The 13,144-nt window shown below is 34.9% G+C and overlaps 1 protein-coding gene across 3 annotated transcripts; it reads left to right on the top strand.

Annotated features, from left to right (window-relative positions):
• The first annotated feature begins 2,345 nt into the window (after positions 1-2,345).
• LOC123557925 (pirin-like) lies at positions 2,346-11,310 on the top strand. 3 transcript variants are annotated; one of them, XM_045349720.2, is made up of 8 exons: positions 2,346-2,476; positions 3,099-3,393; positions 3,744-3,824; positions 5,039-5,245; positions 5,772-5,901; positions 6,419-6,501; positions 6,749-6,815; positions 10,704-11,310. In XM_045349720.2, the coding sequence occupies exons 1-8, from the start codon at positions 2,469-2,471 to the stop codon at positions 10,823-10,825; spliced, it is 993 nt and encodes a 330-aa protein (XP_045205655.2). In that variant the 5' UTR covers positions 2,346-2,468; the 3' UTR covers positions 10,826-11,310. The 3 variants fall into 3 exon arrangements, with proteins under 3 accessions (XP_045205655.2, XP_053400263.1, XP_053400264.1); XM_053544288.1 differs by having other exon boundaries at positions 2,349-2,476; positions 9,899-11,310; XM_053544289.1 differs by lacking the exon at positions 2,346-2,476 and adding an exon at positions 2,484-2,674.
• The last annotated feature ends 1,834 nt before the right edge of the window (positions 11,311-13,144 follow it).

The following is a 13,144-nucleotide window of genomic DNA, read 5'->3' as shown; positions in this document are numbered from 1 at the left end:
GAGCGATTTATTTCTCCGTAACAGAACGTTTAATACGTTACCTTTTTATATTTGTTAACACAACTGTTATCAATGCATTCATGTAAACACAATATTGTATGACAAATTAAGTTAAAATACCATCGATGGAGAAGTCAGTTACCATCACACTATTTGTTCCATTGTATCAATCTGTTTCGAGAAAATAAATATAAGAAACAGATAACTATCAAGCCATTATGTACTGTGATAATGAAATGTAATTACATAATTGTCAAGCAGTGTGTTTTCCCATAACAGCTCTTTTAAATACACTACCATTATATTTGGAAAACAATGTGTATGAAGAAATTGGAATCCTTACTAATATATCTATGATGGTTTGACTAAAGTATTGATTGAAGAAAAATATTATTCTGAAGAAAACGTTTTGAAACATGCATTATACAACTCATATTACTATTTCATTTCAAATTAATGTAACTATCACTTTAGTTCAAGTACAGATTGCACACAATACGTCTTGTAATAACAAAAAAAAATGCAATAATTCATGCGAGTCATGTAGCTTTTTATATATTACTTTTGAACTTTTGGAATAGATACAATACAGGAAGATATTTAAGTCATTATAAATACATGTTATATTTTCGTTGGAATTAGAGTCACAACGATGTACGTGTACTGGAATATTTCTAGATATCCTTAACATTATGATGCAAACTGAAATATTATTTCTTAAAACATACTTATTAAATGAATATTAGTATTACCAAATGTATTCTTAATCATTCTAAAATGAATACACACCATACACAAACGGGGTTGTGTGCTTGTTTTCTTTACAGATACATTGAGTCTGTCATATGAATGTTTGTAGTTAGCATTAGCTTTCAAAAGGAGCTGCTCAGATACTAGAGTTAAAATAATAGATCTTTTGTACTGTCAACTTACAAATCAATGTTATTGACATGGACATGCCAACGTTCCTGCTCTGAAACCACCATTAACCATACTGAAACATTCCTGAATTCTCAAACACACCGAACACACCAAGAAATAGCTTTTATGCTAAATGCTATATATATTTGAATACAAAATACAAAATTTGGAGTACAGTGAAAACAATCAGAACCTACTGATACATACTTAATACAGTCTGATACATGATGGAACATAATCATCATGTTGCATATCTGATCTATTGAAAAGTACTGAAGTATTCTTAATCATATGAAATGCATATTTAAATTAAGATTTATTTATATACTGAAGGCAAGGGCAATTTGTTTATGAGATATGCAGTACAAATTTTAGAAGTATTTAAGCACAAAGACTTTACATATGTTGTCTCAGTCAGATCGTCTCTAAGGTTTTGGATGTAATCACGTTTGACGACAAGGAGGGAAGATGTTCATACGCTGAGAAGTCGGTATGTATTTGGAGACACTTTGTCGTTGCTTGGGTCTGATTCACATATCTTCTTATACTTCAGCCCGGGCATTGCGAAGTCAATTCAGTTGCAATAATTAACTATAAAAGGATCATTTGAAAGCCAAATGCGCAATAAATAATAAAAATTAAAATACAAAAAATGTATTAGGTTTGATTGAGCTTTTTCAAGAGAGTAATAGATACTTTTTTCGTAATACTAATACTATACATATGAAAATATTACGATCTGTTTCTTGGAATATTAGTGCTCAAGTATTTCATCCTGAAACTACTTGTAGTAGTTTTGACTGATGTGTCTTTAATTTGATATAACTTTTATTTGCACAGTCAAACAATCAAAAGAAAAACAAAGTTTAACAACTAAATTAACGGATCTATGGTGCAGTCATAGTGATCGCAGTATATAGACTCTTCCATGCGTTAAATATTACATATTATCTGTATTCGCTAAGACAGATCAGTGTAACAGACTACGCAGTATAATGGTCAGAGATTGTTATTACAAGCCAGCTTTGGATTGGTTGAAAAAAGTGTAGGGAACCCGTAAGATTCAATGAGACGTAAGCTGATTGGATAAAAATGTTATATTACAATCATAAAATTTGTGTCAAAATCAAGCAATATAATGTTTTCTGTGAAATTTGGAATATTTTACTAGTGCCTGGCTGAATGGTTCACTTTACAATTCTGTATTTAGGATATTAGGTGTCAGTGGGCATTTTGCCTCTAAATGCCATGAAGAAAGGGGTTAGGTTTTTCTGATGAAAAATTGTAAGAAAACGGATTGGTTACGCCTATATAAAATTGCTATTTTTATGTGTCTGAAATGCTGAATTACTGCAAGAATCACATTTTCATGGTCATTTCTCAATTTTGGGGCATGTGACATGGCCATTTCTTATAATGGAAGTCTATGGAAAAAGTAATAGGAGTGTCTGACCTGATGCAGGTGATTTCGCGCCGCATAAGTTTTGCTTTCCGTACAGTAGAAATTCGTTACGGATTTTCCAAAGTCTATTTTTAGCCACACGGATATGACACGGTATGTATGCAGATTGTAAACAAATGCCTGGTTATCGAGTTGATTGAAGTAGATCTAGGTCTACACGAGTTTGATTATGAGAATGAAAGATAAGACGAGCCAAGACTCCAGTTCCAGAATATTCGCTGGTTCTGTAGTTAATAATCTGTGTCAGGTGTTTGTACTGACACTGTGAATACTGTCACTACTGAAAGAAAGGTAGTAAATGTTGGTTTTCAGTGTTCATTTCATATTTATACATACAAGTTTTACAGTATAAGATATAAAACTTAACGCTAGTTTCATATTTTTTGACATACCATTGTGTTTAAATTCGCGGGATACAACACAGGTAAAGAATAATAATTGAAATTGTTCATGCATGACGTTGCCGGTTGACCTGTCAGAAGTTGTGTTTTGTTTTAGTTACATTAATGTTAATTTGTTAATTTGCTATGAAAGGCCTATAGGAGGAAACAACGGTATACATATAAATAGTTTATATGCTGTAAATAACGGAACGGAAAATCTAGTACACCGATTATCAATCGATTGCTTTTGTAGGACTCGGTGTATGATATAGAACATGATCTAAATATAGTTCATTTTTTGTATATTATATAAAGAATCTTGGTCATTGTAGATCTGTCTTGCTCATTTTGTTAAAACTCGTATTAAAGACGACTGACAGTGAGGGGAATCAAGAATATTGTACGAAAGACAATTGTGAAGCTGACACTGGAAATACAGTGATAATGTCGCGAGTGATAGAAAGCATAGTAGAAAGCCGGGAACAGGATGAGGGTATGGGGGCAAGGGTACGGAGAAGTATTGGGAATATGCAACTTAGAAACCTGGATCCATTTCTTTTGTTGGATGAATTTAAAGTGAAGAAACCAGCAGGATTTCCAGATCACCCTCATAGGGGATTTGAAACAGTGAGTATAATCTGAAGCAAATTAAATCAAAGTTGTCACAATGATAGAAGTAAATATATTGATGACAGTCTGACATGAATAATGTTTTGGATTAACGCTGGTGTTAGGTCATCAAACATAAATCAGTCTAACTGTTCTATAATGCGCAGAAAACTGAACAGAATTCCTAGAACTTCACGTTACTGGTTTTGTCGTTTTGCTAAAGAAAGACGTATTAAACCCGAGATACTAGAATTGTTGGAGTAACTCGCTAACCTTTTTCTGTATATGTATGTTAGTTACAACTTTCGTGTAAAATATTTATCAAAGATTAGTTTAAACGAACATTTGTATTTCATTTCTCGTTTTAGGTTACTTATATGATTGAAGGATCTTTTAGACATGAAGACTTTTGTGGACATAAAGGTGTCATAAATCCAGGGGACTTACAGGTAACGTTTTAACGTTTCAACAATTCATTATGTCCTTAGAATTATTTCATATACCGTGTGTATGAACTATGTGTATGAACTATGACGTTGGTTGTTTACATGAACTTAAGCAACTGCCGTTTTGCATTATAAATTGAGACAAATTGTAAATTGAGACAGATTCGATTCCCAAAAAATGATTGCCTTCCTTGTGCTAATTTCGCTAATATTTTGCTTTTATTTGTACACCATCACTGATTACTTTCGCGTCTTTCAGACGCTTTTTTATCCGCTGTACATGTTTATGGGCAATAACATTCCAGTATAAGTGTTGTATTGTTCAGATATAGAAGAATGATTTCTTTTTCATTAGAATGAAGTTTTTATGTCGAAGGTCTGGGAGGCATATAGTGTTTGAAATGTTCGTCCGTCCATCCATCCGTACGTCACATTTTTTGTGTATTCAACTCGTACAGTTTTCAGTCTATTCAAACGCAATGTAAATCAGCATGAAATGAACATGTGCGTATTGACGTTAATTTACTGTTCGATTATCAAATTTTGAGTTATGCCCCTGTCTTTGCTTTCATTTACAACTCCTGCAGTTTCCATCCAATTCAAATGAAACTTGGTGTAAATCATCAGCATGGGATGGACAGCCACATCTTGTCGGCACTTCCTTGTCTCATTATTATTTTTTGAACTTAGCGATATTAGAATTACTACTGTACCTTGTGTACTCGACGTATCAAGTTCAAATGAAATGTATACAAGACCAACATGAAATGGACACGAGCATATTGTCTGGACTTTCATGTGTGATTATCTTTTTGAGTTATGCCTCTCGTTAGACTTAAACTTATTACAGCTACATTAGTACCATGTGTGTTCTATCCATTTTAAATGAAATTTGATATCTGGCATCAACACAATATATACGAAATATTTCATAAAGCACAGTACTGATGGGACTTTCATGTCATATATTAAGTCTTAAGTATAGGTCATTAACATGAAGACAAGTGCATATCCTCACGTTCTTTATACTTTAATTTCACATGTTTTGAGTTTGTCCCTTTTTTAATATTTATTTTATTTTATCGGTGATTTTCACGAGACATGTGTCATACAATGTTGACATTATTATTGTTGTTTTAAAAAATAAATACTATGCATACTATTGTTGGTGAAACATGTAAATGTTGATAAATGTATGTTTTTATAACCACATGAAGTGGATGACAGCTGGGCGTGGTATATTGCACTGTGAGATGCCAGAGGGTGATGGTCTTGCACATGGGCTCCAGCTCTGGGTTAACCTTTCCAAGGAAAACAAAATGACTAAACCAGCATATCAAGAATTGCTTGATAAAGACATACCCAGAACAACACAGAACGGTGTTACAGTAAAGGTCATTGCTGGTGAATCCTTGGGAATCAAGGTATTTACTAATTATACATTTTTTTTAATTTAACACTTCATGAATTGTTTGTCGGTCAATAGTAAAAACATATTGCCGAAGGTCCGAGTATCGAGGGTCAATAGTTTTGACTATTGTACGGCAAGTCATTCAACATGTGTCTATTAATGTGATATCAGAAATATTTTCAGCTTGTGATTTTTTTTAAAGTTTTGACTCTAAGCACGGCAAAATATAGCGTTGAACTTTAGACCGGTGTTATAGCACAAACTGTGGACCGGCGATTTATAGAAGGTGACATGTGATAGATAATCACAATAACTAACAGTAATTATGCTAGGTCTTATTCTATCAGTATGTATAACGTGCATGAAAGATGATCTGTTCCGATTCTATTTGCAGAAGAAGAATAATTCAGAAAAGATAAATTCTGCAAAGTTATTTTTAGGATCGAAATTTAAAGTCGTTGCTCATTTTATAAAGTTTGGTAGCCTTTGCTTTCTTGTTTTTACTTGATATACAGCAGTTCATATTTCCATTTTTTAAGTCCCCGGTAAAAACAAGAACGCCTACAATGTACTTGGATTTCAAGCTTGATAAAGGAGCGAGTCTCAACCAAGCAGTTCCCGAGGGTTGGAAAGGATTTGTATATGTACTCTCCGGATCTGCACTTTTCGGTAATTTTGTACCTTTTGCATCATTAGTTGAAATCAGTGCATAGCAAGTCCATTTAGCGGTGTCATTATGAGTTCGCTTTCGACTTTCCGGAGTTTATGAAGGGACTCGGTCAAACCTGGTCTGCTATTATTTTGCTTTGCTACTTTCTTCTGAAAGATTTGATTCAGTAACTTGCTCCGGCTAAAATGTTCTATTTTAGTAAATGTGTTTCGAATAATGTCTGTAGAATAACGTGAAATGTCAAAAAGTGAACTGTTTTCCTATAATCTAAGTAGTTCTTGTCCACATAGTTCCTGCATGTGTGTGTATGCATTGAAATAAACGAAAAATGAGATTTGCTTGATTAGTATCTGCCCTATTTCTAAAGCCGAAAATAACGTAGATATTAATTTTCATGCCAAACAAAATGCAATTAAAGATTATTCTAGTTGTTTTAAGAGTTCCGAGTTGTTGATACTAATTATGTCAAAGTTAGAAATGCTGTAATAATACATTTTTTATCTTTTACCCCCCAAGGACCCAGTGATAAAGCTAAAAAGGGACCTGCTCACCACACTCTTGTTTTAGGGCCAGGAAGCTTCCTTGAAGTGTTGAATAATGTAAGTGTGATTGCTTTTGTCCATCAAAATAGATTTTTCATTGTACAGTAGTTTATTTTTTTATCTTCTTGTTGTCAGAGTAATTGAAATCAGAAATATCAAGATTGAACATTCCTATATAAAGTTTGCTTCTGACGTGTACTTACTTTCTATATTTGAAACACGGTGTGCTTTTGTACCATGTTGTTTTTGATTTGTTTTCTGCAAATTTCATTATATGTTCATTTATTTTCTGTATCTTTTAAAGGGCGAAGAGACTTGCCACTTTGTGTTGATAGCTGGTCAACCTCTGAATGAACCGATTGTGCAATATGGTAAGTATGCAAATGCTAGTTGTATGATGCAAGTACTGGGTCCTTACGTTATTAAGACTTCGAAACACTTGGTTTTCACAAAAACCACGCTAAGAGTGTGGCTAAAATGTTATTTGACAGAAGACGTTGGGTCTTTGCTAGAAAGTGGCTACATGACCTGAATGGTAGACAAAAAAAACAACCTCATATGCAGGCGTTTATGATTTTTATATCAGTTTATTTTGCGTGAAATTAGCATCAAATGTGCGATTCGCTTTAATCATGGTCAGATATATGAAAAATAAGCACGCGGACCTGTCCATTTTATTTCACCACATTATAGATCAGATGTATATATACAACTGTGAGAAGTTTCATTAAAACCTTCATTGCAGAAATATTTCTATTCGAAAGTTGTTTGTTTGTTTTGGGTTTAACGCCGTTTTTCAACAGTATTTCAGTCATGTAACGGCGGGCAGTTAACCTAACCAGTGTTCCTGGATTCTGTACCAGTACAAACCTGTTCTCCGCAAGTAACTGCCAACTTCCCCACATGAATCAGAGATGGGGGACTAATGATTTTAGACTTAACGTCGTTTATCAAATACTCATGGAGAACATACGCCCCGCCCGAGGATCGAACTCACGACCTCGAGATCCGTAGACCTACGGTCTTACCTACTGAGCTAAGCGGAAAGTTGTGATTTCCTGTAGAGACCCATTATGAAAAATTGCACGAGGTCCACATTTTTCAAATCAGCAAGCACACGACCTTATATTTTTATTTGCTGAACTTTATAAGAATTTTCTGAAGTTTTGAAAAATCTTAGTTTAAGCATACTCTACATTGTAGAAAAAAAAAATCATTCCGAACGTGCAGAATCACCTTAATAAAACACTCTCTTCCTTCTTGTCCGATCAAATACAGTATTTGTGTTCCGGTGTTGAAGGCCCGGGAGGAATGTAGTGTTAGGTCTGTCAGTCCATCCGTTCGTCAGACTGTCTTCCACGCCTTTTAATGTACTCAACTGCATCTAGAGCTTTCACCCAATTTTGTACATCATCATCATCATCATAATTAAGTAGAGTGACGCAAATTGCCGGGATTGTCTTGTACAGATATCATTTTAGTTATGCACCTTTTTGGACTAAACAGTGTTACAACTACATCTGTTTCATGTTTACTCAGCTCATCCTGGGAATACTTTATCAATAGGAAGCGTTCATGCGCATATTAACGGTACTTTCTTGTAAGAGTATAACATTTCTGAGTTATGCCCTTTTTGTAGACGTAACACCATACTTTAACTACGTCTGCACCATATACAAGCACTCAGCCCTTCTTAAATTTTCACCCTGTATATCATGAAGTGGGTATATGCATATGTTCTAGACGTCCATGTTAAATTAGGTTGAAAGTATATAGGGCTTGTTGGTCCATCCGTTCGTCCGTCGTGTCCTAACTGCAGAGAAGGCATTCATAAAACTTATACAAGTTATTAACCTCATCAACACGACGTGTAGAGCCACAGTCGAGGTCATTCAGCCTGAGGACAAATGTCAGATAGCTTATCTTCCTGTCCGCTCCTTATAATCTAAAACTAGCATAAAATATTTACCTCATCGGACGTAGGCCACTAGGTTCAGGTTCAAGGTCACACTTGGAGGTCAAGGGTCAGGCAACTTAAATTTGTGTCCGCTCCAAATCTTGTAAACCACTGGATTGATTTTCATATATTTAGCATTATTTGTTTATCTCAGAAAGAAGACGTGAGACAGCACAACCCAGGATATTACATCCACGGTAAAGGTCACACTTAGAGGTCAAAGTTCAAATAGTCTAATTTTGTGTCTCGATACTTTCATAAGGTAGTTCTAAGCGTTTGAAACAAGTACCGTTCTAAGATGAAGAAATGTATGAAACCATACTTGTTCAAAACAACATTTTATCTGTAGGCAGTTAAGCCAATAAAAAAATGGAAGTGTCGTGTATTTGATTTTGTCTTACAACAATTTGAAAACATTAATTCTCCAATTTTTACAAAGGGCATCTACGAGAAAACTGCACTATTAGTGACAATTTTCATAAATAAAGTTCTACAACGTAGATTTAAATGAAACTTTTCATAGTTGTAATAAAATGTCGGTATATTATTATTATTATTATACCAGATTTATATAGCGCCCTTTTCATGATCAATTTCACGTTCAGCATAATTCATCATCTACTAGTACAGACACAGAGCGATCTGACCAGAGGGACAGAGTGAGACAAAGCCCCCACAGAGAGATCAGAAATCAGATACAGGCTTGTCCGGCTCGTTGCGAATTGACAGCCTGGTTCTTTAACGTGCCCAGTGTATAGCACTGATACACGCAAGGATTGCCTGGGTTCCCGACCTGTACACCTCTAGTTGGGGGGTGTGTTTGTGTGTGTGGGGGGGGGGGGGGGGGGGGGGGGGGGGGGGGGGGGGGGGGGCACTGAAAAGCGTTTCTGAAAATTCCCGAGTAGCTGCCGGGGATAGAACCCCCGACCTCAGGATTGGAAGGCCAGTGTGCAAACCACTGAGCTATCCGTCCACCTATATAGGTCCATGTGCTTAATATTTCACAGTTCGCTAAATATTATCTGGAGTCCTTCCATTGTTGCTTTATTTTGAAATGAATTACGTCAAAACCTATCTTAAAATTTACTTTTAGAAAGGTATAGCGCCACTGTTTACACTTAATACATTTGATATGATAGTTTACCGGAAAACTTTATGCAACCCGACAGGTAGCCCATTATTTAATATTTTTGATATCTTTTCGGACAAATGGCGTTACGCCGTCACTTCCGGTAAATCAGAAGTGCAATAATATATTTAGCCTTGTTCGTTCATGTCCTGTGGGCAAATATTGTGCATTTCCTGTGTCTGTGATATATTTGGGGAGCATTCAGTGAAATTGATGCGACTTTAAAGGTACCAATCGATTTTAATCTTACTAGAATTTCATCGTGTTCCGAAGACTAACAGATGTAATCCTCTTTGCATTTTAAGATTTATTTCGACCAAATCCATAGTTTTCTTACAGCAAGTGATGAAATATTTGATATGTTTCAGGACCGTTTGTAATGAATGAACAAAGTGAGATTCAAGAAGCTATAAATGACTATCGGTCAGGGAGGAATGGATTTGAAAACGCTCGAAATTGGCAATCTAGTGCAGTGAAAGGATAGCTTTTTAGAAACATTTTACAATGAAACTTGCTGCGACTTTTATGGAAAAGAAAGATCTGATATTTTATTTGAGCCAGTTTCTCCATGAAGAACCTTTATTAAAATTATATATTTATTTTGACATATCATGTATGTTGAGTTGAAAGAATGTTGCACACTATCAATGACAGGTTGTTAATATAACCATGCTACATTAAGATCGGCTTTTATACATGTAACATATCCGTGAAGTTATAATGGAGCCTGAAACGTCAATGTTTTCCACATTGACGTTTAAATTCCATATTGGGTATGTGGCGTCATTTATTACGCCAGTTAAGTGTTGTCGCGTTAAATCTTTTTCTAACCACGACATTTTAGTCATTGACCAAAGTTAGTACCTTTAATAAAAATATTATTAGGTTATGCATTTTTATCAAGAGATATGCACTCTTTTTTGCAGAATGATATAGTATTTCCGCTGCAGAGTTCATGCACATTTCTCGATACTAATCTAGATCTAATAACCTATAATCATGCACCATTATTAGTCATATGACTGTTGCAAGTCATTTTGAATGTTGTGTGGTGTAAAGAGAAGATAATTCAAATTGGGGAGCAGTCTTGGAACATTATTTTATAACCAGTCTAATGATTACTCGCCAAACTTTGGTCAGTTATTTTGGAACGAGGACTCGTTTTATTTTAAGGTACCTGGGTAATGAACACAGAAGATGAAATACGTGAAGCAGATATGGACTACTACAAGGAGAGAAATGGGTTCGAGGGGGCTCGTTCTTGGAACTCGTGGGTTGCACTTGACTACGACTAAATGCAGTTCTGCTCTTCAGTAAAGTGAAACCAGTGTTTCTTTATGTCATTGACTGATAGAATGGACTGCTGATCATCCAAGAGACAGACCTTTATCCTACAGTCCCAAATACAAAGTGTGACCTGTTCCATATTGTAAATCATCAGGAAATGAATATTATTTGTGAAAACATTAGTATTTGGTGCTGTAGGTGTGTTGAAAGAAAAAACCTGGCCAATGTGTAAAAATTAGCTGTTCTGCGGACAATATATATCAGGCTCTTGTGATATATGTTATTTTCTACCACTTGTGCTGAACTTTGATATCAGCAGTCATGGAAACTGTATGTGCATCTTAGATGTGTGGTTCCAATGTCAAAATAATTTTCTTGCCTGCTCGATTCAGAAGAACTTTGATAGATAGCGTTCCAGTATTTTGTTAATAAAAATTACAAATTGTTGATATTGTTAACAAGCTTTTGTTAAATTAAAATGCAGGCAACAAAATCATAATGGTTTCTAAGTTATTATCGTAACATGTTAGTTCCTTAAAATGATAAAACCTGATAATATATCGAAGCATCGAGCAATTAGGGCCGTGCTAAATTGATTAGTAGTTTTTCGGAACGATCCATAAACATCTTCAAGAAAACATTCACCCTCCCGGATGTACAGATTAAATTCTTCGATTTTACGGCTGATCAATAACCACAAACTTTAATACTGAGTAAAAGAGTTAAACACTATTTCAACACACCCTGTAACAAATCTGGCCACTAATAAGGTTGGGGCGCTTTTATTCTCTCAAACGTAAATATGAAACAGCTTTTGCAGCAGTGCACTTAAAATCAGGTCTCATGTTCACAAAATATTTCTAGTCTCAGCTGTGTTTGATAATGAAATTTTATTTGTCATTTTTATTTAAAGTGCTTGCTTAAAGTAATTATTATGTAAATAATTTTATCAAAATGTCTATTCAGTATTGATGTTCAGTCTCGTTTGGAATTCAATTTCAGTGGATTCTTGTGAAATTTGCTATCAAAATTTCAATCTCAAACGGCTGAGGCTGAAAACTTTTTTGTTAACATGATACAGCCTAATTCAGACGTTTCTCTATTTATGGACAGATTGTCCTGTGGAACTAGTAGTAAGTTCTTTTCATACTTTTACAGAAATGAACACTTCATATAGATGAACTTGTCACTTAACAGGTATAGAATACATACAGTCTGGGAAAAGGGCGATGCGAATGTCAAGACCTTGTGGCCAATTGTTTGAGAAGTTGACTTTGAATCACTTGATTTGAAACAACAACAACAACAAAAAACCCTTTCACATTTTGTCATTCTGTTGACATAACTGAAGCTGTGTTTAGTTGTTTCTTGAAAACTATATATCGGCACAAAAGAAACCTAAACACGTAATGAAAAAAAATGTAAGGAACGAATAAGTGCACTTGAATATTCAATATACTATTCTACCGGACTAAGTAATAGCAAAGTTATTAACTTTAACTTTCTTAAAATGCACTGTTGATTGTATCGGAGACAGACACCGTCGGATTTGACGTTGAATTCAATCGGTAAGAACAGATTCACAACTCTTGCATTTGCTTGTTTAACGTAGAGACAGCGCTGACAGGGGAAATAACTCCACTATTCTTCTTGCAGGTAATAGAAAGAGTGATCCTAAATGTTTTACTGAATAATATTTTGAACTAGACAGAACTAAAAAAAAAAAAAACAAATCTCGCTCAGTTCATGCAGATTGTACCACCCTTTTCAAAAAGTCGAAATTGAGTAAAAAATGAAACATTTTCTTTGCTCGCTCCTCCCTGTTTTGAACATTTTTCGAGGAATTATCAATCGGTTTGGTTTGGCATAAACCAGGTCGGGGTCAGACATGGCAAATCCAGCCACTCATGAACAGATGCTTAGATGATCAGCATGATATATTTTAAAAGTATACGATGTTAAACTGAAACCATTATTAATGTTAAAGCTTAGGGTAGGTGACACCAAGAACATTCAAAACGATAGACATAGCATAAATTCTATCATAAAACTGTTTCTTCTATTTAAGGGGATGTTTCAACAGGGGATTTTTAGTTTTGTTTGGATTGACAGGGACGGTCATATCTCTTTGCCTTAACCTTTTTGTATAATAAAAGATGCAATCTAATCCATAGTATGTTTTGCTGTATCAGTTACAAACCCCAATCGCCCTGCCTTCAGCAATGTTTTTACTCGCTTATCCCTCTCTTCAATCCTAGCGTCGGTTCATTTTTTTGCCGATAACCGTGAATGTATTGAATCTTGTGTGGTTGTTATAGAAATCATAT

This window comes from Mercenaria mercenaria, chromosome 5 (genome assembly GCF_021730395.1).
Source record: "Mercenaria mercenaria strain notata chromosome 5, MADL_Memer_1, whole genome shotgun sequence".
Taxonomy (NCBI): Eukaryota; Metazoa; Mollusca; class Bivalvia; order Venerida; family Veneridae; genus Mercenaria; species Mercenaria mercenaria.
Note: the sequence above shows the minus strand (reverse complement) of the source record. Positions and strands in the feature narration are given on the sequence as shown.

Bases quoted from the DNA above. Each gene is read 5' to 3' on its own strand.
- LOC123557925 (XM_045349720.2), top strand. The intron at 3,394-3,743 runs GTGAGTATAATC...TTCTCGTTTTAG, and splicing joins CTCATAGGGGATTTGAAACA to GTTACTTATATGATTGAAGG. The intron at 6,502-6,748 runs GTAAGTGTGATT...TATCTTTTAAAG, and splicing joins TCCTTGAAGTGTTGAATAAT to GGCGAAGAGACTTGCCACTT.